Genomic DNA, 22713 nt, shown 5'->3' with positions numbered 1-22713 from the left:
GCCCCCTGGTGTGTTAGTGGCACCCAGTGCGGCTGCCGGTTCTGCAACACCCACAGGTGGGGCAGGGCACACACGCGAGGACGTGGATGGGACTGTGGTCAGAAGGACCAGGCACTAGCATTCATCACCTCCAGCTGGCCTGTGTCTGCTTGGTCCCGTACATGGCCTCATGACCTTCCACTGACCCACGAAACACTCCAATGCACTCATCTTGGACAGCGACATGGACTGCCACTTCCGGATTGATGCCCAATGACCTTGGCGACCAGGGTGCGGACTGTACCCTTCCCTTCAGCAGGACTTGTCATCCCCGGATGGACTCTGGCTGGCCCTCCACGGGCCCATATTGTGTAGTGTGCTGGCCATTGCCCTGAACTGCTCCAGCTGCATAACTGCACTGGATGTGCAATAAACATCCATTGATGCACTGCTGTGTCATGTCTATCACCAGTCATTTATGCATGTGTGGATGAATGTAGGGACAGTGATTTCCCTTGCCTCAATGATGCGCATCCTGTAGGATGCCAGCCAGAGGGTGCTACATTGCATTTTGTGTACCGGGTCCCGTGGACACTCCAACTGGGACACACGCATCACTCACTTCCTTGTCCGGACATGGACTGAACCAGGCCCAGAGCCCACGTGTCATTGTGGCAAGCCCTGCGCTGGTCCGGCAGGCCAGACCATTCCGCTTACGCTCCTAGGGGGGGCCCCTAATTGCTATCCGTCGCAGGCGTACTCGCTGGTGGTGTGCAAGTCACTGTTCTAGTTGTCAGCATGTCACAGCCACTCCCTGAGGGCAGGTTTGCACGCACACCACACCCATCCAGCACAGGCGTCACAGGCCATGTGACTCTGCCAACATAAGGGGCCGACGACATCACATTCTCCTCTGCTCGTGGTGACTGGATGACGGACGCCACGGTTCCTTATCATAAAATACACGAGTTTTGTTGCACACAGGGTTAGTGGGATCCCAGGCCTGTGTATGGCACGGGCCGACCACCACGTGGCGCTGACTGGGGTTGCACAGGGTTAGTCGCACCCGGCGCATTGTGGCAAGCACAGGCACCCTGCCACGTTGCGCTGACTGGGGTTGCACAGGGTTAGTCGCACCTGGTGCATTATGGCAGGCACAGGCACCCCACCATGGGACGGTGACTTTGGGTGCACTGAGTCAGAGGCACCTTAAGCTGCTGAGCGGGTGGGCACCCTGCGAAGATGCCCCGTCCTGGCGGTCTGGGCAACTCGGGTTTCATGTGCCCTGCTGGACCGTAGTGTAGGCCAGAGCCAGTGGGCAACGTGGGCCTACCACCACATGGCCTCGCTTCCGGGTCACAGACTTAGTGGCACCCATTGGGCTGATCGAGTGTGCAAAAGACACACAATTGATGGACGTAATGCTGAACAAAGCAAAACTGAGCGGGTGTGCAGCCTGTGATGTGCCGGGTGCCCTGGTATGTCCTCAGTCATGGAGTATTCAAGACCCAGCAACACACGTGCGACCTGGTGGCCTGCGGAGCGTGGCTGCATGGTGTGGAGGGTGCCATGTCTGCGGGCCCCGGGCTTGTGGCTTGCAGCGGCACGTGGTAGGACATCCAGTCTACACGACGGTGGTGGAAGGTGAGCAGTGAGGCCTGGGTGTGCATGGGCGGGCATGCTCCGTGGGCGGCGGGTGCCTTTGTGATGCCTCTGCCTGGGTGTGCATGGGCGGGCAGGCGCTGTTTTCTTGTGCGAGTGTGTGTACTGTGCCAGCCATGTATCTGGACTCTGTTTCAGATGACGGCTCTGACTCAGATGTGTGATCTAATGGACTGCACTACATGCCAGCAAGTGGTCAGAAACACACCGGTGGCAGCAGGTGAGCTGTGCGGCCTGGGTGCGCAGGGGCTTCTCTCTTCTCTCTTTCTTCTTCTCTCTTTCTTCTTCTCTCTTTCTTCTTCTCTCTTTCTTCTTTTCTCTTTCTTCTTCTCTCTCTTCTCCCTCCTCCTTCCTCCCTCCTCCTTCATATCCTCCTTCATCTTCTCCTTCCTCCTCCTTCATCTCCTCCTTCTTCATCTCTGGGTAGTAAATATACCAATGTGTTAGTAGTGACTCCAAACCCCAGGGAGCCTCATTGCAGGTGGGAGGAGCCTGCCTGACACTACGCTACAAAAGCGCTAACTTTGCTCTGCAGCCTGGGACGCGCCCGGGCCAAGGGTGGGCCCATCTGTGCCCGTCCGGGACTGAACGAGGCTGGGCAGGGCCACCCCCTTAACAACTTGGCTACGGGGACATTTTGTAACGTTTATGGTAAAGACTGATTTACATTACATTGTATCATCATATACTGTACTGTATGGATCAATATGAGTAAGCGCAAGCTTGGGGTAGGTCAGGGTGTCGTAGGGACACTTGATGCTTTTTTGCTGAGGGCAGAATCAGCGCTCATTATTGAGATTAAACTTACAGAGCAAAGATTATCCCTTGAGCCTCTCCCTTCTCAGAATAGACTTTGTTTGTACTTACCGAATCTAGCATGATGACTAACCATGAGGCACCTCCTCTTCGGATCAGTTCGCCACAACGCGCTGAATCTGAGATCGTGACGGAAATTGCTTCTTCTTCTTCCTTACCTTCTGATTGAGAATGTAGCCCTGTTAGACCCAAAGTAACTACGAGAGGTCAGAAAGCCAAATTAGGTATTGATCATATTGCTGAACCACCTACCAAGAAAAGGAAGGGCTGAGGACCACAGAAACAGTGTAAACCTGCACAAAGAGTAACTGGGAAGAAACCAAGACACGCCATTAGCGAAAAAGAGCCCAATGAGGGTCTTCCTAATACTACCCCTCCAATCGAGATGGGAAAGCCTGCTAATTGCACACGAGGGGAATTTTTGGGGTAGATTAGAAACCATGATATCTGTACTATTGGAACCAATTCTACAAAAAATAACAATGGTAGAAGCCAGGTTGATTAAGGTAGAGGAGATGGTAAGCTGTAAAGCTTTGGCTCCATTGGCTCCATTGACTGTTCTATGCCAAGCTCTGGCTCGTCAAACAACGGAGGGAAGGGTAAGGGAGCTGGTCAACCTGTAAGCTCTTCCGTAAATAGACAGGACCATAAAATAGACAGGCCCATAACAGGAGTTCTTCTAACAATACTACCCCTAGTACAGCTAACGCCCTCATTCGATGTGGGCTCTCTCCTCTATAGTAGAACCTAGGAATTCTGCTAAAATAAAGGAGCATCAGGCGCCAAGACGTCTGGTAGAAATAAGGAAGTGGAGAGAGATATAAACCTACAAGACTATCGAGACCAACCTCCCAACTTATTATGAAATTTAAATTTGCCTCCAGAAGCAACCCCGTATACGGTTGTCTTAGCAAATGTACCCCCCTACCACATAATGACTTTGAACATTGGTCGACTTTAAAGAACAAGTCACTACATCTTTTAAGTTCAAGGACTGGTATTAATAACACAATTTTCGCAGAATTTAAATGGCACAGAGAATAGGGTGGGTAGTCACTTCGACAAACTCTGCACGGAGATTGTGTTGTTTTAAGTTTTAGTTCACCATCCTTGGTGTACACAATCCTGGAGAGGGGAGACAATGGGTTTGTTAACTCTAATGACATTAACATACTACCTCTTGGATATTTTTACCAACCGCCCAAATGCCACACACCTCAATGGTGTACATCTGCAGGAGAAAACTTCATGGGAAGTAAGGAATATAGATACTTGGTCCCAGTGAGTAATCGTTTTGATGTTTTGAACCCACTGGAAGACATTGACTGACTGGTCTCAGGGAACTTTGTTCAGCCCAAGCCCGCATTAGGTCGGTTTCGGATGTAAGGGTATCTTTGGATTGACTCAGGCAGGAAAGGATGATTCCCCCTCCCATTTCTATCAGTAGACTGCATAGAGATAAGGACCCAGTTCTGAATTTGGAAGTTTTAACTGATCCAATGGGTCGTTTAGATAAATCCCATCCATATAGTAATATAATTGAGGAACTACCTGGGAAAGTAACCCCTACTAACATTTTAGATAATGGTAAAATACCTCTCTGTAATCTTGCCTCATGGAATATTGTGGGTATTTCTTCCAAGTTAAGTAACCACCTATAGTGGGATTTCATTCTACAACTTGAGGTTTTATGTTTTCAAGAAACATGGTCTAAGGAGGCGACCCATATGAATGGTTATAGGATGTATCACACCCCAGCAATAGATGGTCTGAGTGGAAGGGCTAAGGGCGGGCTGTGTACGTATATATCATGCAGCTTGAAAGTAAAGTAAATAATGATGCTTGCTGATGAACCCTATTACCAAATGGTTATATTGGATTTAGACGCAAAACATTGTGTAGTTTTGGCCAACCTTTATAATAACATCCCCGCAGACAAAGTGGGAAATGTTGTAAAAAGTATGATCAAATCGCTGAAATCTGCTGGTAAAAGCAAGGCAAAAGACACGATGCTAATATTGGCTGGGGATTTTAACTGTGCGCTATATGCCAATAACGAGGACAACTTATGTGGTGTTCTAAATGAAGAAGGGGCATATTCATCGCCTTTTCGGCATTCTGCTTTGGGAGAGCAATTTAATAAATTAATTTTTAGCCTTAACTTGCGTTTTGTAAACGAATTATGCCCATCACCCATCCCCTGGACCTTCAAGGGTAGTGGTTTTCACTTTACCATAGACTATATCTTAATGTCAAGTAACCATGCGCATAGCCTTTACTTGTTTAATGTTTCAGAAAATTACCTCAGTGATCATTTTCCATTGTGTCTGTCAGTTATATTACCCTTAAGTAGAACAGTCAGACCTAATAAAAATGATCAGCTGCTAGAAAATATAGCTATTGGGAGACTGAATGGGTATTCCTTGCGCTGGTCCATAGTAGATCAAGTAGCGATAATTAAGACCGTGGTGGTTAAATGTAAATCTGCTATTGGGATTTGTTTGAACGAAACAGCTACCCCAGATAATATCTTAGCCTCATTCCTGGTGATATCTAATGCAATAAAAGAATCCCTCCTTAGACGTATAAGCAGTGATAGACATTCGAATGGATGGTTTGACTCCAGGTGCACCCTAGCATACTCTCTCTTAAAAAAGGAGCTACACAAAACCCCGAGAAACCTGGCTGATCTGAGGCATGCTAGAGTGGAATACAAACAAGCTATAAAGGCTAGAATAACTACCTTGAAAAATGAGGCCTGGGAGGCATTACATAAAGCCTCAACAGCGAATGATAGTTCGGCATTCTGGGAGGTAAAGCACCCTTTCTGTCAAGTGAGGCCGGTCCATCCATTGAAATTGCTATTACTGAGGAACAATGGATCAAACACTTTTCTAGAGTATATAACGGCGAGGGAAACCCCGATGTGACAGGTATCAATGTTCAGGAGGATTATATTTGAAGTCTCCTCTTTATTACTCTGAACTGCTGTTTACCTTAGATGAAGTGGAGCAGGCATTATCCGTAAGCCAGGGTGGCAAGGCTCCTGGACCAGATGGGGTCCCCAAAGATTTGTTTAAATCAAACCTCTCTCTGTGGGGGCCCATCATTGGCCAGGTGATTACTGCTAGTTGTAACACTGCTTTCCCAGCTACATGGGTAGAATCTACCATTGTGTCTATTTTCAAAAAGGTGGATAGACAGGACCCGGGATGTTATAGGCCAATCTCCTTACTGGACACTGTAACAAAAGTAACAGGTAGAATAATTTTAGAATGCCTCCAGGATTGGGCAGAGCAGAACTCTGTTCTATCTGACCTGCAATATGATTTTCGTGCGAGTCTGGGGACGGTGGAAAAGGGTATAAATCTGTCTATCTTGGTTGGGAAATGTACAAGGGCAAAAAAGGGGAACCTGTTTTTAGGATTTGTGGACCTCACAGCCGCATTTGACTGTGTGATCCACAGTAAACTCTGGTCTATTTTAAAAGGTATGGGAGTTGACGTTCAGATTATTTATTTTCTTAAGTGTTCTTATAGTGATGCCAAGGCACGTGTGGGCTGTGGTTTGAAGGGCAAGTGTTTGGCTACATTCCCGATAAGGAGCGTCGTCAGGCAAGGCTGTGTCCTGGCTCCTTTCCTTTTTAACCTCTACATTAACGGCTTGGGGGAGGCTCTTCTCAAAGATAACCAAGACTTCCCACAAGTGGCCAGACGTTCAATACCAGCCCTCCTATACGTAGACGATGCGGTGCTGATGTCCCGCATACAAGTAGGTCTTCAGAGGGTGCTTGACATCTTCTCTCATTTTATGAAGGATCTTGGCTTAGGAGTAAATTCCTCCAAGAGCTTCATTATGCGCTGCGGCTGTGGTACTAAGAAACTTAAAGATATATTTGTGACAGGTCAGAAGATTGGGGTAACCAAAAGGTTCTCATATCTGGGAATCCTCTTTGCTCATAATGAAACTTGGGCACAAGCAGTTGCAGCGAAGAAAGTGATACTCCTAAGAACAACATCTGCCCTCACTAACTTTGCTAGGAAATTGGGAAAATGACCTCCTGAGGAGCTCATTAAAATGTATAAGGCAAAGTGTGTTTCATCAGTAGTGTATGGTGCGGGGGTCTGGGGGTTCACTGATCTGTGGCTTATCCAACGCATAGAAAATTCCTTCTTAAGATACATTTTATCTGTTCCGAATAGTACTTCATCATGTATATGCCATGCGGAGTTGGGACTTCCCTTCATCTCTGACTTAATAAAGCACGAGCCTGTGCTAAAGAAGAGGCAAAGTTAAACAGAGACATCTTATCAGATACCTTGAAAATGGAAGGGGCCCTAAAAATCCCATCGATAAGATACGTTCGCAATTTTTTAAAAGATCTTGGCCGTATTGACAGTTTTACTAATCCTAGAACTATTCGGACTATAACGAGGAAAGAACTAAGAAAAGAGGGCTTTTTGCTTTTGGACACAATTAGAATGTCATCTGAGATATTGCAACCTACAGTCTTGTATAATCAGCTGATTTTAACTACTTTTAACATCCAACCCTATTTAACTTTTGTACCAGGAGTTTATGATAGGTTTTTACTAACTAGATTTAGGTTGGGGGTATTTCATAGACTTTACCTATAATGAATGATTGGTCCCAAAACCTCCAACTCTGCCCTTGTGATAACAATTCCTACCAATCTACGATTCACGTGGTTTTCTTTTGCAGATTTTAGATCCATGCAAGGAAAATGTACTTAGTACCAGTTCTAAAATTGTTTGGGCTCCGTCAATGTCGTCCTGCTCTCCTTGCACTACAACACTTAGATAACGAACACAGTGTTTTTAGGATAGTAATCTTTCTGAAGGAAGTTCTGAGTCAAAGGAAACGTATGCTTATTTAATCGATTCTAATCGGACGAGGGATCCTGTTAATTTAATACTGTTTTTAACTCTGTAATGTACTGTAGATTATGTTTATATTCGTATGATATTGTTTAACTTATGAATTGATTGATGTGTTTTATATCTTTTGTGTGCTTTTATGATTGTCTGATTTAGCAATCGAATAAAGCTTTCTTTGACTTTGAATGTTGTGTTATAAATAGAACTATTTTTATATATACACTTTGTGGTTCTTTTTCATTTAACCTACACTAAATGATTAGATCTGGTAAAAACAAACTGCTTAACACTCCTTTAAGATAAGCCTGAAGGCTGCTCTCCACAGCTACCACTTGGAGAGCTTTCTAAGGTTGTCTAAGACCACTAAAATCACCAAAAGGGTTGTCTGGATCAGTGCAAGGTGCTTCACTTAAATAAGTGTGCACCATATCTAAGCCAGCCTCCTACACGTACCCTTCTACAGAGAGTAACTGATTGGGCATTACATTTATGAGCTGATGTTACATATGCTTCCAGACTTACTGCGTTGTGCTCCAGACCACCATCCAGGAGTAAGGCTTTACTGGATGACTTAGCCAACTGCTGAAAGTCAAAGCCCAAAGAGGAGGTGTTTGGCAGTTCCACAAGATTGCAGTACTACCAGCTATCCCGTGTTTCCAATGACCATGACGATAGTTGGCACCAGGATTGTATAAGTGCCCTTGATTTACACAGGCCACTGAGATCTGCTCTAACCATGTTAAAGACTATTGCAGAATGTGACTCCTCACTCGTTAACAGGGTGTTTGATCGTTGATGAAGTCCGAATTAGACTTTCTTTGATTAGTACATCTGATAGCTCTTTCAGGAGTTAGTGTTGACAGACCCCACACAGCTCTATTAGTAGTAAAGACTCATGAACATTGTAAATTGCAACATCATATCAATGTTGTACTGTACAGTACTCATCCCATGATGTTGTACATCGCAACATTTGACCTATGCTTGGCAGGAGAAGTGCCCAAGATGTCCCATCTATTGAAAACAGGGAAGCAATGTGTTTATTCTTCTTTGTACCGAAATGGGAGGACTGTTTGAATAAGCCTAATATTTAAACTATTGCCAAGAAAGAACAGATTTCTGTCCTGTGTTGATAACTTAGTGTTTCACCCTTTCAGGGGTGAAAGGACAGTAGCATTGAGAAGAGTAAGAGTAGCACCTATTAATAGAATGCTTGTAAGCAATTATGTTTGTGTCGTGCTACGATAGCATTCTTTAATTTTGAGGTTGAAAGCAAAATTGAACTGCAAAAAAAAGTTCAGCAATTAAGTAAAACAAAATATAGAAGTTATCCTTTATACCAATGTATATTAATAACCTCTGACAGTACATCTTTACAATAGGCCCATTTCTACTTGGTGTGTAAATAAACCATTAGGTTTGACAGGGTAGGTAACACCTAAAAAGGCGTCCTACATATGATGAAATCAAGGGAGCGTACTGGACTTCCTGTTCCTAGTTCTGTGCATCACTTGCCAGCACTATAAGGGGGAGTCAGGAGAGGATGCTGCTCTGTCCTGATTATTACTGACTACTTCACGCAGGTCCTAGCCTTTCTGGGGCACACACCTATCAGGAATTCCTCGGATTACCATGAAGGCATGCCTGCCTCAGCAATCAATTTAAATGAGAGGGAGGAAGCATGTTGGTTTGCATTGATTGTGGAGAATAATCGTAATCTGATTATTCCTTTCTTTTTCAGGTTACCTATTCCAAAACTGGAAGATTCTATTAAAAGATACCTCAATGCCCAAAAGCCGTTACTCGATGACGAGCAGTACAGGTGAGTGCATTATATATGTAAGCTATAGTACTGTTATGCAGTAATGGAAGTAAGGCGAAATGAAGATATGGAATTGTGCCTTTGTGCATTTTAAGGAGGATCACCACTTTTTAGTTTTAAGGGTTCCAAGGAAAAGGTAAATATAATGTCATGTAGAGGGGTTCTAAGGGTTAATGACCAAGGTTTCCGGAGGAAGGTCAATCCTGCACAAGGGCCTTGTCTTCTCTAGGGGCCATCCTCACCCTACTTCAAATGTTCCATCCCAGCTACTAATTCAGGTTATTGTACAAGGTTACTGTGTTCAGTATGACCTCCCAAGTGCCAGATGTGGGAATGATTCTGTTTTGGTGGAGGAAAGCTGGCACTTTGGGTGTAGGATGTTTCCTGACTTGACCACCATCTCGTCCCACAGTACTTTCATGAGGCTAAGCTGAAGTTCCTAAACCCATTAATGGAGGATTTAATTGGCTGGTAAGGTGGAAGATGAGTTGGGTAAGGGCTGGCAGAGAGTTGTTGTGGTCCTGAACAGTGAGTGCGCCACTCAGCAAGCACAGTCCGCAGTGCTGAAGGTAGAAAAAAGGCTCTCTTAGATGATCTTTGCTGCTGAGCCGTTGGAGTGAGGAAGTCACCTCCAGGGTCTCTTTTTTTTTTTTTGGCAGGACACCGCCATCATAGAAAATAAACTTGCATTGACCTTATGTTAGTGACTTCTGCTGACCTTCAAGGACTGAGTTGAACAGAATCCCATTACTAGCAAAAGAGGAGTTTTATCATGGCAGCCTGGATTCTATAACAGAATATGAACCTGGGCAGGATGGCTTCACCCTTTTAAGCTACGAATTTGTGTCCAAGTTTCTTTTGGTTCTTCTCACTTGGTTTTTGTTTTAGTGTATGGATGAATGCGCTTTGTAAATCGGTGTTTAAAACTTTATGACCTGCATAAAATCATGGAATGGAGTTTCTCCACTGCTTATAATTTGGCTTTTTTCCTTTCCTTACCTTGTTTGTTCCTATTGTCCTTCCTGCTTCTAGTTGCCCTCTCTGTAACTTACCCTCGATTTTGCTTTAGAAGTAGCTGTTCATTATTTGCCTCACCTCCCTATCCGTCTCCTTTCCCGGGACTCCTGCTCCTCTTTCGAGCACTCCAGTCCCACCCTATATCCAGGATGCACATGGATGTGATATGTATTCTCCTCATTAAAAATTTCAGCCCCTAACAGGTTAATGGTTCGCATTTTGCACGCCATCCTACTGCACAGTTCTTCAGGCAAATGACAAAGATTGATTGACTGAAACTTTTCTACTTAGGACATGGGATATGTAATGTGGGTACTCTGTGCTCTATTATTCCAAGCTTGTGTCGCACTATTTTAATCTTTGTCCCAATGATCAACTGGACGTGTACATTTTGTTTTATGTATTTATTCTAGGCCTGCTGCTGATCTACGTGATCATAGGGAAGAAGTCTTCTGAGGAATTATATGATTATTGATAGCTATGAGGTGTTTGGTTTCCATATACTCAGCTGCACTATATACAAGCATTGGCATAGCCAACAGGTCTTGCCTTTTGGACCTTATAAGTGTTCAGATATGCAGCATATTTACAAAAAATCTGTAGCTTTTTTTGCATGTGTGGTGTCGGTGTCTTTTGCTTTAGGCATCGAATGGGCAACTTCTAACTGGCACTGCCACTGAAACTGCAGATTAAGGTAAAAATATTGATTTAGAAAACACCTACACCGTGATGGACGCTGGTAAACACGACGACGATACATGAGACACGAAATATGGATAATGAGTGGTGCCGAGGGGGTCACACATCCATGTAAGTAGCATGGAAAGGCACAGCTATACAAACCAAGTGCCATGAAGCCTGCTTGTTACACAATGGCATCATGGCAAAGCAGGTCCTAACCTTTTGTGACAGTAAGACTTAGTGTGCGAGTGGGTGGGTAGCATAAAAGTTGCAGAAAATCAGAAGGGCTCAAATGTATTCTGAAAAGAAAGACACAATATCGTAATGATGCACGTTAAGCTTATTTCCTCTGAAACATAAGTAATACTTTGTTATAAAAAGTGACTAAGGCAACCTTCCAACACGGCTTCTCTCACTTTAAATTCCCTTTTATGAAGTAACGCAGAATAAAGTGAACAGAGAGAGCAAGTTTACAAACAATAAATGCAGATGTTTCGTACCTAAACACGGGAAGGGTTGCTATTTGGTTCAAGACAGTTTATTTTTGCTTAAGTGCCAGAGACTCAAAAGTTACAAGAAATGTAGCTTGATATGCACATCAAATAATTTGGGAGGTTGCCAACTGGGTTCCAGTCTGTATGTGAAGTTTTAGAGCCGTTGATTCAGGGCAATTCATGCCATATTTACACAGCAAAAAAACACTCAATTGCTAGTGTGAGCAGTGATACAGATCTTTACAGCTAGTCATAGGTATTGACTTTCAAAACGGATGTGAGCGCATGGCAATTGGTTTCCATGGCAAAGATAGTCTAAAGGCTTTTAAAAACACATTTGCCCTTTAGAGCCACGTGTTGCAAGTTTTTTCTACCATGAACAACAGTAAATTAGCGGCAAGTAGTCTGGCGGGGCGGGGGAGGGTTAAATAGTTTGTAGGATACTTAAAAAGAGAATTTATTTAAAAGAAATGGCCTCAACACTATTTAACGCACCATACAAACCTTGTCATTTTGGGATGTTTAAATAAAATATGTATTTGTAGCACTCCTCATATATTTACTGTATGGTTACCATTTGGGTAGATACATTTTTTTTGTTTACCAAAAGAATAGCATTCTGTGACATCTTTATATTTTTTGTATTTCTTGATCATTTTTCTTTGCTTTTTGGGTGCACAGCATTAGTTCCTGTTAACGAATCCATGTCATGTGTAAACCTGTTCACACCACCGATGCCATCCTACCACCTTCTTCCGTACATTCGAATGCCTATCCCTAGAGCTTCAAGTACAACACTGCTCACCCTTCAGATTCCATGCCATCTACCACCCGCCCGGTAACTGTTCTTCCTTTTTGGAGGAACTCACCAACTTCATCAGTGACCAATATTCTCAAAGTGACAGACAGATCTTCCTGGATGACTTCAATCTTCACTTGGGCTCTTAGGAAGACTCCACTGCCAACAAGCTTGCCACCTTTCTTTCAGCTAATGATCTTATCCAACATTGCTCGGAAATGATACACTCTAAGGGCTCAATTCTGGACCTTGTTATATCTAAAGCAGACCTGCTTACTTTTGCTCCCCCCATCCATGTAGACTGGTTTGACCACTTCCTCATTCCCTTCCGTTTTCACCTATTGCACGTTATAACTCTTGGTCAACCTAAAAGGGCTTTTACCTGGTTCCGCAACACTAAAAACATTGATCTTGACACTCTTTGGGATTCTGCTATGTGTTCACTTCCTAGGCTAGACCCTAACGTGGATGTCGATGATCTCACCTCCCATTGCCTCTCAGTCCTTGCAGTCGAAATCGATAACGTCGCTCCACTCCAAAGCAAAAGGAAAAGACCCACCCCCTCAGCACTTTGGTTCAATAAAGCTCTCTATGATAAAAGGAAGAACCTTAGAATCTTGGAGAAACATTAGAGACAATCTCCATCCACCACCAGTCTCTCTCTTTTACGTTCAGTAAGATCCAAATACCACAATCGCATCTTCCATGAAAAAGCATCACATTTCAGATCCCTCCTCGACTCAGCCAAAAACAGACCCCAAAACCTTTTTGACCTCATCAAAAACCCAAACTGCTCTTCCCTAGCCATCAGCCTGAGGATTCTACAAAGAAAGCAGCAGAATTTGCTATATTATTTGATGAAAAGGTCAAATCACTGATGGATCAGGTCACCCACACCATCCCCATTGAGGAGCAAAACTCCTTAGTCACTTGGCAGAACTTTGCCGTCATCTCGCAAGAGGACCTCCTCAAATGCATCCTCGAAACCAAACCCTCCAACCATTCTTCTGACCCCATCCCTAGTGACTTCGCCATTGATTTCTACACCCATACTCTCTCTTAATGGACCAGTCTAGTTAATCTCTTACTCAAAACAGGATAGGTTACCTCTCTTCTAAAAACAAAAACAAAAAAACCTTGGCTGATGCGAACGACCTCAACAACTTCCGCCCCATCACCAACCTCCCTTTTCTTTCGGAAATCACAGAGAAATGTGTTGCGAAACAACTTTCCCTACATATTATGGACCATCATCTTCTTGACGTTTTCCAGTCTGGCTTCATTCAAAATTGCAGCACTGAAACAGCCCTGCTGCAAATGATTGATGAGGCACTGCATATACTCTATTCTGGGGAATCGTGTCTTCTTATTCTTCTAGACCTCTCTGCAGCCTTTGACACTGTTAATCATAACACCCTCCTTAATACTCTTCAACAGAGAATGGGCTTGAAAGGCACAGTGCTTAAATGGTTTGCCTCATTCTTCTCGGACAGATCCCAAATGATCAAGATAGCGAACAGTCTTTCGTCTCCATTGGCAGTAGGTCAAGGCGTCCCTCAAGGTTCTATCCTTGCACCCACTTTGTTTAATCTCTATCTGGAACCATTAGGGAACCTCCTAAGTAAATCTGGGATCCACTACCTTCTCTATGTGGATGACACTCAAATCTACCTCAAGGTGTCTTCCGCGCACGATCTCTCACTACTCCACTCTACACTCAACTCTATTCACAGCTGGATGTTAGCTCACCTACTCATTCTAAATTCCTCCTATCTACCTCTCTCTCTCCCCTCCTCCTGTTCAATGTTGAAAGGATCAGCCGAATTTACTCAACAGTAAACCCATCATTGTCGACAGCGCTATATCCCTAGGTGTCATACTTGACAAAAGACTCAACCTAATCTCCCACATCAACTCTATTGCTAAGAATGCACGTTACCAGCTGCGCCTTCTCTGGGGGATTTGTCGGTTCTTCCCGGAGAAAGACCTAAAAACCTTAGTCCTATCGCTGGTTCTCTCTAGACTGGATTATTGCAATTCTCATCTGACTGGCCTACCCAAATCCCACCTCTCCCCTCTCAAATCCGTCCTCCATTCAGCAGCTCGCTTTTTCGGGGTCCAAACAAAGTGATCACATCACTCCTATCCTGTCTTCTCTTCGATGGCTTCCCATTGAGGCAAGATCTATTTACAAAACTGCCTGCATCACCCACAAAGTCTTGCACACTTCCTCCCCTTGTTACCTGGCGAATAAACTGAAAATGTCTGGAGGCTCTAGACCTTCTTGGAACGCGGAAACATTTCTGCTTGAGCCTCCCTCCTTCAAAAGGGAAAGATCGATGGCTCAATCCTTCTCAGGTAATGCAGTGAGAATCTCCATTGCTCAGTGCCACCTCCCCTACCCGGATCGTCCAAGCCGACCTCAAATCTCTTCTCTTCCAAAGACACTTTCAGAACTAATACTTTCATTCTCAGGCCCCTCAAGGAAGTTTGTTCATCATTGTAAATTTGTAATGTTTTCTTGTACATTCCTCACTCTAGCTTGCTGTGTTTGATATTGTTTTTTTGCCTTCTATGGTTTTACCCTACCTTTGCTAGTCTCCTGTTTATTTTTGTAACAATTTCCTCATGTAACAAAACTGGTCCTATAGTACAGCGCTCTGACACCTTCGGGTAAAGTCTGCGCTGTATAAAAATGCATTAAATAAATAATAAATAAGATACAAGGTTGCCCTTCATCTGAAACCGCTTAATTGGTATGAAGCAATTAGACACATACTGACTGGAAGCTGACTGCATTTGACTTGCATACCTCAGAATGTGATGTCACATTGGAACTGCTAATGGCCACACTCTGATCGGAATATCCGGAAGAGAAAGCTTTGAAAGGGGCACAAAGGAATTGCGGCTATAATAGAAAAGTAAATACAAACATTTTTTTTATTTTTTTATTTTTTTTTGAAAAACCTTTATTCAGTAAATCCGGAACACAGCTATTCAGCCGACAACCCGGAGGTTCGGCAGCTTAAGTTGAGCAACACAGAAAAGCGTTCGCACTGCACTGAAAGGAGAATCAGAAAAGGTTCAGTTTTAAATAAACACACACACAAACCAAACACTAGCAAGGCGATAAGCTTCGAATGCACATGATGGGTGCCCATAAGGGGAGCTAGTCCCATTTCGTCCACCAGAAACAACGCTATAATGAGAGGAGGGAGGGGGAAAGCAGAGACTCAGAAAAGGCAATCAGTCATCAACAACAAATACATAGCCGGAAAGAATGTCAAGGGGAAAGTTGCTCCTCAGGCGGATCCGGATCAGGGGGCAGACATATGTCCCCCCTGTAGTGGTTCCATCGCCCCCATACTGCATGCCATTTCCGCGGGTGCCCTCTAGCACAATACACTGTCTTTTCCCTGAGCATGCTCCAATCCATATTTTCCTTCCACGCTGCCAGCGCAGGAGGCCCAGCCGAGCCCCACAGGCGCGCGATGTCCCGCTTAGCCACCATGTTCCCCAGGGTCACCCACTGAGTCTGTGCTTCATCAAGATCGGTAGGACCCCAGACGTTCAAGAGACAACACCGCGCCTCCGGCTGCATGACAATGCCCGTCACCTCCCCCATCACTGCATGGACTCGCCTCCAAAACTCCACAATCACGCCGCATTCCCAGATGATATGTAAGAAGGTACCCACCATGCCGCAGCCTCGCTTACATAAACCCTCCTCAGAGAAACCCATACGGACCAACCTAGGACCTGTCACGTAGACTCGATGGAGTATTTTGAGCTGCACCAGCCGCAGACACGACGGAATCGCAACCTCCCTAGGAGAAGAAACTGCATATTGCCAATCTTCGTCATCCAGTTCGAGGCCATCCCTAGTCCATTGATCCCGCAACCCCCGAAGAAGGTTTGCCCGGACATTAATCAGCTTCTAATAGATGAGAGAGATCGCGCTCTCCGGCATATGGCCGTCCAGAATTCGGTCCTCCAACGGAGAGGACGCAGGCACCTTCTCACCCTCCACGAGGACCGACCGCAAGGCGTGACGCACCTGGGCATAGCGGAAAAACTCCGTGCTCCCCAGCTCATACTCCTTCTGCAGCTCCTCAAAGGACTTCACCCTGCCCTGAGCCAGCAAGTCTCCGACCCTGGAGATACCGATCAAATCCCATTTCTCGAACCCTTTTGTATGCCAAAGCTTCCCCAGGATATCAGAATCAAACAACGGGGTAGCGAGGGTAAGCCTGCCCCCCCAACCCAGGGAGTCCATCGCCAACTTCCACACCCGCACCGCCACCCCAGTGGGCCCCGTAAGGGATGAGTCCAACGACTTCGAGTACAAAGCTCTGTGGTAATTACCGCCACGCAGTAACCACCGATCCATGGCATAGCCGGGGCTCAACGCCGAGCCATAGACACCATGATTAATCGCGCACAACTGGGTGGCTCAGTAGTATCTTCGAATGTCCGGAAGCGCAATACCACCGTCGTACCATGGGAGCGTCAACTTAGCGATCGCTATGCGCGGCCGCCCGTCCCACAATAGCGAACGCTGGAGGCTCTCGACCTCTCGAAAGTAACTAGTCGGGACCCATTCAAGGGTATTCTGCAAGGCATAGAGGAAACGGGGAAGAGACATCATTTTAAACAACGCGGCGCGCCCGAGGAGGGAGAGCGGCAACCGCCGCCAGCCCGCCACATCCCGCCGCAGACGCGCCAGGGGGGGGAGCAGATTCTTCTCATATCGCAAGATGGAGTCAGTGGAGATGTAAATCCCTAGATACCGGAAGCCCTGCCGGGCGATCTGGATCGAACAGTTTCGGGGGACAGGCGGAACATCGCCACACAAAACATACAGATATGACTTTCCCCAATTGATAACAAGGCCCGAGTTCCTACCAAAAGAAGTCAAGACGTCGCAAACCACTATGAGAGACTTCTGGGGCGAGGCGAGGTATAATAGGATATCGTCGGCGTAAAGTGAGATACGGTCCTCGTGGTCGGGCGACCATCGAAGCCCACGTATACTCGGATGCCATCGTATCCACGCCGCCAGCGGTTCAAGAGCAAGGGCGAACAACAAAGGCGACAGGGGGCAACCCTGCCGGGTGCCCCTCCCAAGCTTGAACGGCTTGGACGCCCTCCCGTTTACCACAACACTAGCAAGGGGACCCTCGTAAAGCAACCTCACCCAGTCCACAAAACCAGGCCCGAAGCCGAACTTGGCTAGCACAGCCCACAGGTATGCCCACTCCACCGTATCAAACGCCACAATAGCCGGCTCCCGAATACAAACATTTTTAATGAAAAACGTAACTCTGAAATTTAAAAGGCATAAAACCCACAAAGGATGAAAGTAAATTCATTTGTCACATGAATAAAATACATGTGCAGGGGAATTGAGGAACACATTGTACATACTACCACCTAATGGCTTGCAAAAAAAAAAAGTCTTTCTAGTAATAGCAAAGTCCCCCTAAAATGTGTTCAACATGGAAAAAAACGTGTACTGAAACCAGATAAAGCTCGGCGATCGTGAAGCATACCAAAAAGTAAATACAAACAATATTTTAGAAACGTAGCTCTGAAATGTAAAAGGCATAAAACCTACAAAGGAAGAAAGTAAATTAATTAGTTACATGAATAAAATACATGTACATCAGGATTGGGGAAATTGCTATACATACTGCCATCTACTTGCTTGAAAAACAAAGTAATTCTAGTAATAGCAAAGTACACCATAAATATGTTTTGAGATGGAAATAATGTGTACTAAAACCAGATAAAGAGCAGCGATCGTGAAGTGGGCGCCACGTTGAGGATGAAAACAAAACGCGACTACTGCAAAACATGACCACTGATGAGATGAACAAAATGTGTATGAAAACCAGATACATTGCAGCTATAGTGAAGCACAAGTAATGGGGGAAGTCCATAAGGGAGGTTACGAAAGTGCAAACGGAGGGACTAGTAAGCCTTTTCAACAATCAAAAGCCAGAATTTATGAAAGACCGTTAAAGGAGCCAATAGAAAATATGGGAGGTCATTGATGCCCATATTCCAGATACAGCATGACTCGCAGAGCAGCACATGCGCTGTCTAGGCTCAACCTAAAAAGCAGTTGCAGTGGTGAAACTTTGACTTGCAAGATGACTTGGGTCGTTTGCCAGTGCATCTCGCATCATAAATAAAGCTTATTTTGCATTGGTGGGACATGCCTGGGGGTGTTAGTGTTTTTTTTAAGTGAGCACAAGAACCACTAAGCATTCATTATACGAAGCATGTGGGACATTGTTTATTGGAAAGCAGTGTAGGGACTGTGATCCTGCTAGGCATGAGGGAGAGTTTCTCATGGCACTTTACCTTTGTGTTCTGTGCAACATTCCCTCTTCTAGTTCATTTTCCGTCTTAGTGGAAAGAGCAAGCACAGATAAATATGTTTCCAGTAAATTTTGTCACTGTAGTTTACACATGTGATTTTCCAAAATGACTAGCCCTGTTTTGTCGCCATACATTCCAAGCATCATTTTCATATGGAGTCAGTAGGAATGAAAATTGAATTTTGGTGATCATGTGATTGTTTCATGAACATGTTCTAGTTCGTTATTCAGGCACAGAATGGGTCCAGGCACCTGTTTTTATCTAAATGTGTTCTATCTGCAGACCAAGAATAGGCAACACAGAGCAATGGGTGCTTCTTAATGTTTCTGAGTTGTACTATCTGCAGCACACATACTATCTTGTGCATTCTCTAAGTTAGTGAATGCACTGTAAGCAGCCCAGGTACAACAAAACTGCTGGAAGTATTATTTCTGGGGCTTTTAATGGTTGCTGAAGATGTTCTTTATGTTGTTATTTTCCTTCTTTATGAAGGAATATGATTACTTTAGACATGATTTTCAGACCATCACAATGTAAAATTAAGAACCGGAGTGTTGGGTATAGCATTGAATTGGAGGGCATTGATTTTAGATGCATCCATTCGCACAGTAATCTTTGCCACACCAATGTTGATACCCGAGTTTTCAGAAGGAAAGCTTAATCCAACTTTCAGTGAGGGTTGATGACAATGTAGTATCTCTTGCCGTGGACTGATACCCAGCTCATTGTTCAGCTGCAAACTTGCTAGCCACTACAGAGCAATGTATAGTGAGGAGTAAGCTGAATTCATATGAGGAGAGTCCTGCCCTAACAATAGGAGTGGAAGTAGATCTAGGGAGTTATTGGCTTTATGATGGTCAAAAAGGCATACTCACTTCATTATAAGGAAATTACACACTTTAAATAACCCCTGCTCACCCCCTTGAAACTTGGCACGAGCAATCTGAAAGAAACACGTTAGTTAGATTCCTCACCTTAGAATATTCCCAGGCGTCAGACTGGATCCGGAAGATTTTTCGTCAGCAATACCCCTTGGGCGTCGCTAGGCGTCGTCTGCGGCTCCGCGTCCGTCGTCGGCGTTGTGCGCCGGAATGACGTCGTCAGAGTACTTGGACGCCGCCCTCGCGCGCTGACGTCAGTTCTTCTTTTTTCCGCGCCAGTAAGCGCAGATCCGGGAGAGCTACCCCTTTTAGTCTTTTTTGACTAAGTTTTTTTGATCCTTTTTGATCTTGTCTCGACTCCGGTGCCGGTAGGATGCCTGGTTTTAAAGCCTGTGCTGACTGCAACCGCTTGATGTCGGTTACGGATCATCACCGCCGGTGCCTTTACTGTTTGGGCCTCGACCACAACGCGGATTCGTGTTCGGACTGCAAGGCCCTGACCTCGAAGGCTAGATGGGAGCGGTCCCGTAAGCTTCTCGAGCTTCGCCACTCGGCTCCGCGCCCCTCTCGATCCCGGTCCAGAAGTAGGTCCAAGGATCGGTCGCGGAGCCGCAGCCGACGTCATCATCGATCGTCTGGCTCCAAGTCTTCGGGTAAGTCGAAGCACTCCAAGAAGTCCAAGAGGCGACACCGCTCTTCGGACTCCCCTCGCCGGTCGCGCGACTCGGCCGAGGGTCAGGGTGGTTCCACCCCCGCGGCTCCAGCGGAGCCGCAGGCGCCGCGCAAGTCCCCATACCCGCCGGTCCCTGGGACTGACGCGACGCCGGCGGAAGTCAGTGCCTTCCTCTCGGCCATGAGGAATCTGGCTCAGCCGTCGACGCCCACTGGTGCGCCTTCGGGCCCCGCGGACCCGACTGGGCAACCTTGCCTGCCGGCGGCTCCGGCCCCGGCGCCGTCGACGGCTCCGGCCTTGACGCCGCAAGTGCCCGAGGGGCTCGTCCCCGAGTCCCCGCCAGTCGACCTCGTCACGCCTCCTCCGCCGGCGTCGACACCGGTTCCACCTCCGACGCCGGCTCCGCTCGGCGTCGTGCCCCACTTCAGCCCCGGTCCGGACCCGGCGCCGTTACGGCGTCGATGGACGCCGCGTACGGCACCGCTGGAGACACATTATGTCTATCGTCCGGCTCCGCACCTTCCTCCTGTTTACCAGGACACGGATGACAGAGGCGAATGGGAGGGGTCCGAGGACCCTATGGCCGTTCAGGCTCAGCTGTCACAGGACTGGGCAGATGAACTGGGGGAGGCCAGTGGTCTGGATACCTCTCCAGACACTGGATTCATCTCTCCTCTGACTGTGGCTTCGGAGGAGGGTGCTGCTTTCTCTGTGGTGCTGCGCAAGGCGGCCGCAGCCCTTGGGCTCGAGCTGCCTGCCGTGGCTGTGAGGACTAACGTCCTCACTGAGGTGCTTCAATCTGCAGCAAGCTCCACTGAGCCCCTGCTGCAATTCAATGAGGCCCTCATTGACATTCTGCAGGGCACCTGCTCCAAGCCCTCCACAGTTCCTCCTGTGGACAGGAACGTCGCCAGGCGCCACCGCCCTGCTCCGGGCGATCCCAGTTTTCTGTCCCAACACCCCACCCCCGAGAGCCTGGTTATCCAGGCTTCTACCTCCCAATCCTCCTTCCCGACCGCTCCGCCGGACCGGGATTCCAAGAGACTGGAACAGTTTGGCAAAAAGCTGTTCTCCTCCCTTAGTTTGGGCCTGCGGTCCTTGAACACCGCCTGTCTTTTGGACCGTTATTCCCACTCTCTGTGGGATACGGTGGAGGACGTGCTGCCCCTGTGTCCGGAGGAGGTCCAGACACGACTTACCCAGGCTCTGGCCGATGGGAGGGATGCAGCGCGACATGCTATCAGATGTAGGCTTGACACTACGGACTCGCTGGGTAGGGCGATTTCTACCACGGTGGCGCTTAGACGTCACGCCTGGCTGCGGTCCACGTCCTTTTCGGGTGATGTCCAGAGCACTCTCATGGACATGCCCTTTGATGGCACTCGCCTTTTTGGTGAGAAAGCGGACAGTGCGCTGAATCGCTTTAAGGACTCCCGGGCTACGGCCAAGTCCTTGGGCCTCTCGGCCCCGCGGTCGCAAACTTCCGCCTTTCGCCCCTTTCGTGGCCAAGGAAGGGGTGCCTCCTCACGTCCGCCTAGCCACCAGCCGCAGAACCAACCTGGTCGCGGACGTGGTTTCCGCCGAGGCGGTTCTGGAGGACGACGCGGTCAGCCCACATCCACCCCGGCAGCATCCGCCTCAAAGCCTTCCTAGTCCGAGCTTTCAGGCCCATTCCACGCCAGTGGGCGGCAGAGTTCGCCATCACCTGCACCACTGGCGGTCCATCACATCGGACAGGTGGGTGCTGCAAATCGTCCGAAGGGGCTACTCCCTCCCCTTCGAGACGACCCCTCCAGCCATGCCACCGCAGCACCACCGTATCTCGGGGGATCATTTGAATCTTCTCCACGAGGAAGTTTCGGCCCTCTTGGCCAAGGGGGCCGTCGAGCGCGTTCCGTGCCCGGAAGTAGGTCGTGGTTGTTATTCCCACTACTTTCTGGTTCCCAAGAAGGGCAAAGGGGGCCTACGCCCTATCTTGGACCTCCGGAACGTCAATGCCTTCCTCCGGAAGGAAAGGTTCAAGATGTTAACTTTGGCTCAGGTTCTAGCTGCCCTAGACCCTGGATACTGGATGGTAGCGTTGGACTTGCAGGACGCATATTTCCACATCCCCGTCCTGCCGGCCCACCGGCGTTACCTGCGGTTCACGGTGGGTCAGGAGCACTTTCAGTTTACTCCCCTTCGGCCTTACCAGTGCCCCTCGGGTGTTCACGAAGGTGATGGCGGTGGTCGCAGCTCATCTGCGCAGATCTGGGGTTCCAGTGTTCCCCCTATCTCGACGACTGGTTGTTGAAGGCGGGCTCGCCCCAGGCAGTCGTCTCCCACCTCCAGACTACGGCGGATCTCCCGCATTTGCTGGGGTTTTCCATCAACGTGCCGAAGTCACACCTGAGTCCCACTCAGAAGCTCCTCTTCATCGGAGCGGTTCTCGATTCGGCGCAGTTCCGGGTCTATCCGCCGGAACAGCGGGTCCGGGATATTCAGGCCCTGATTCCCATCTTTCGGCCGCTATCCTGGGTTTCGGTCAGGCTAGTGTTGCGGCTTCTGGGGCTGATGGTCTCCTGCATCCTACTAGTGCATCACGCCAGGCTGCGCATGCGGGCT

The 22713-nt window shown here is 47.2% G+C and overlaps 1 protein-coding gene across 1 annotated transcript in view; it reads left to right on the top strand.

Annotated features, from left to right (window-relative positions):
- CPT2 (carnitine palmitoyltransferase 2) overlaps nucleotides 1-22713 on the top strand; it is a 96920-nt gene that overhangs the window by 22283 nt on the left and 51924 nt on the right. Inside the window, exon 2 of the mRNA XM_085602595.1 lies at nucleotides 9097-9177. Coding sequence (XP_085458721.1) covers nucleotides 9097-9177 — 81 coding nt within the window. The remainder of the gene's footprint in view (nucleotides 1-9096; nucleotides 9178-22713) is intronic.

This window comes from Triturus cristatus, chromosome 4_2, assembly GCF_964204655.1.
Source record: "Triturus cristatus chromosome 4_2, aTriCri1.1, whole genome shotgun sequence".
Taxonomy (NCBI): Eukaryota; Metazoa; Chordata; class Amphibia; order Caudata; family Salamandridae; genus Triturus; species Triturus cristatus.
This window is presented reverse-complemented; position numbering and strand designations above follow the sequence as displayed.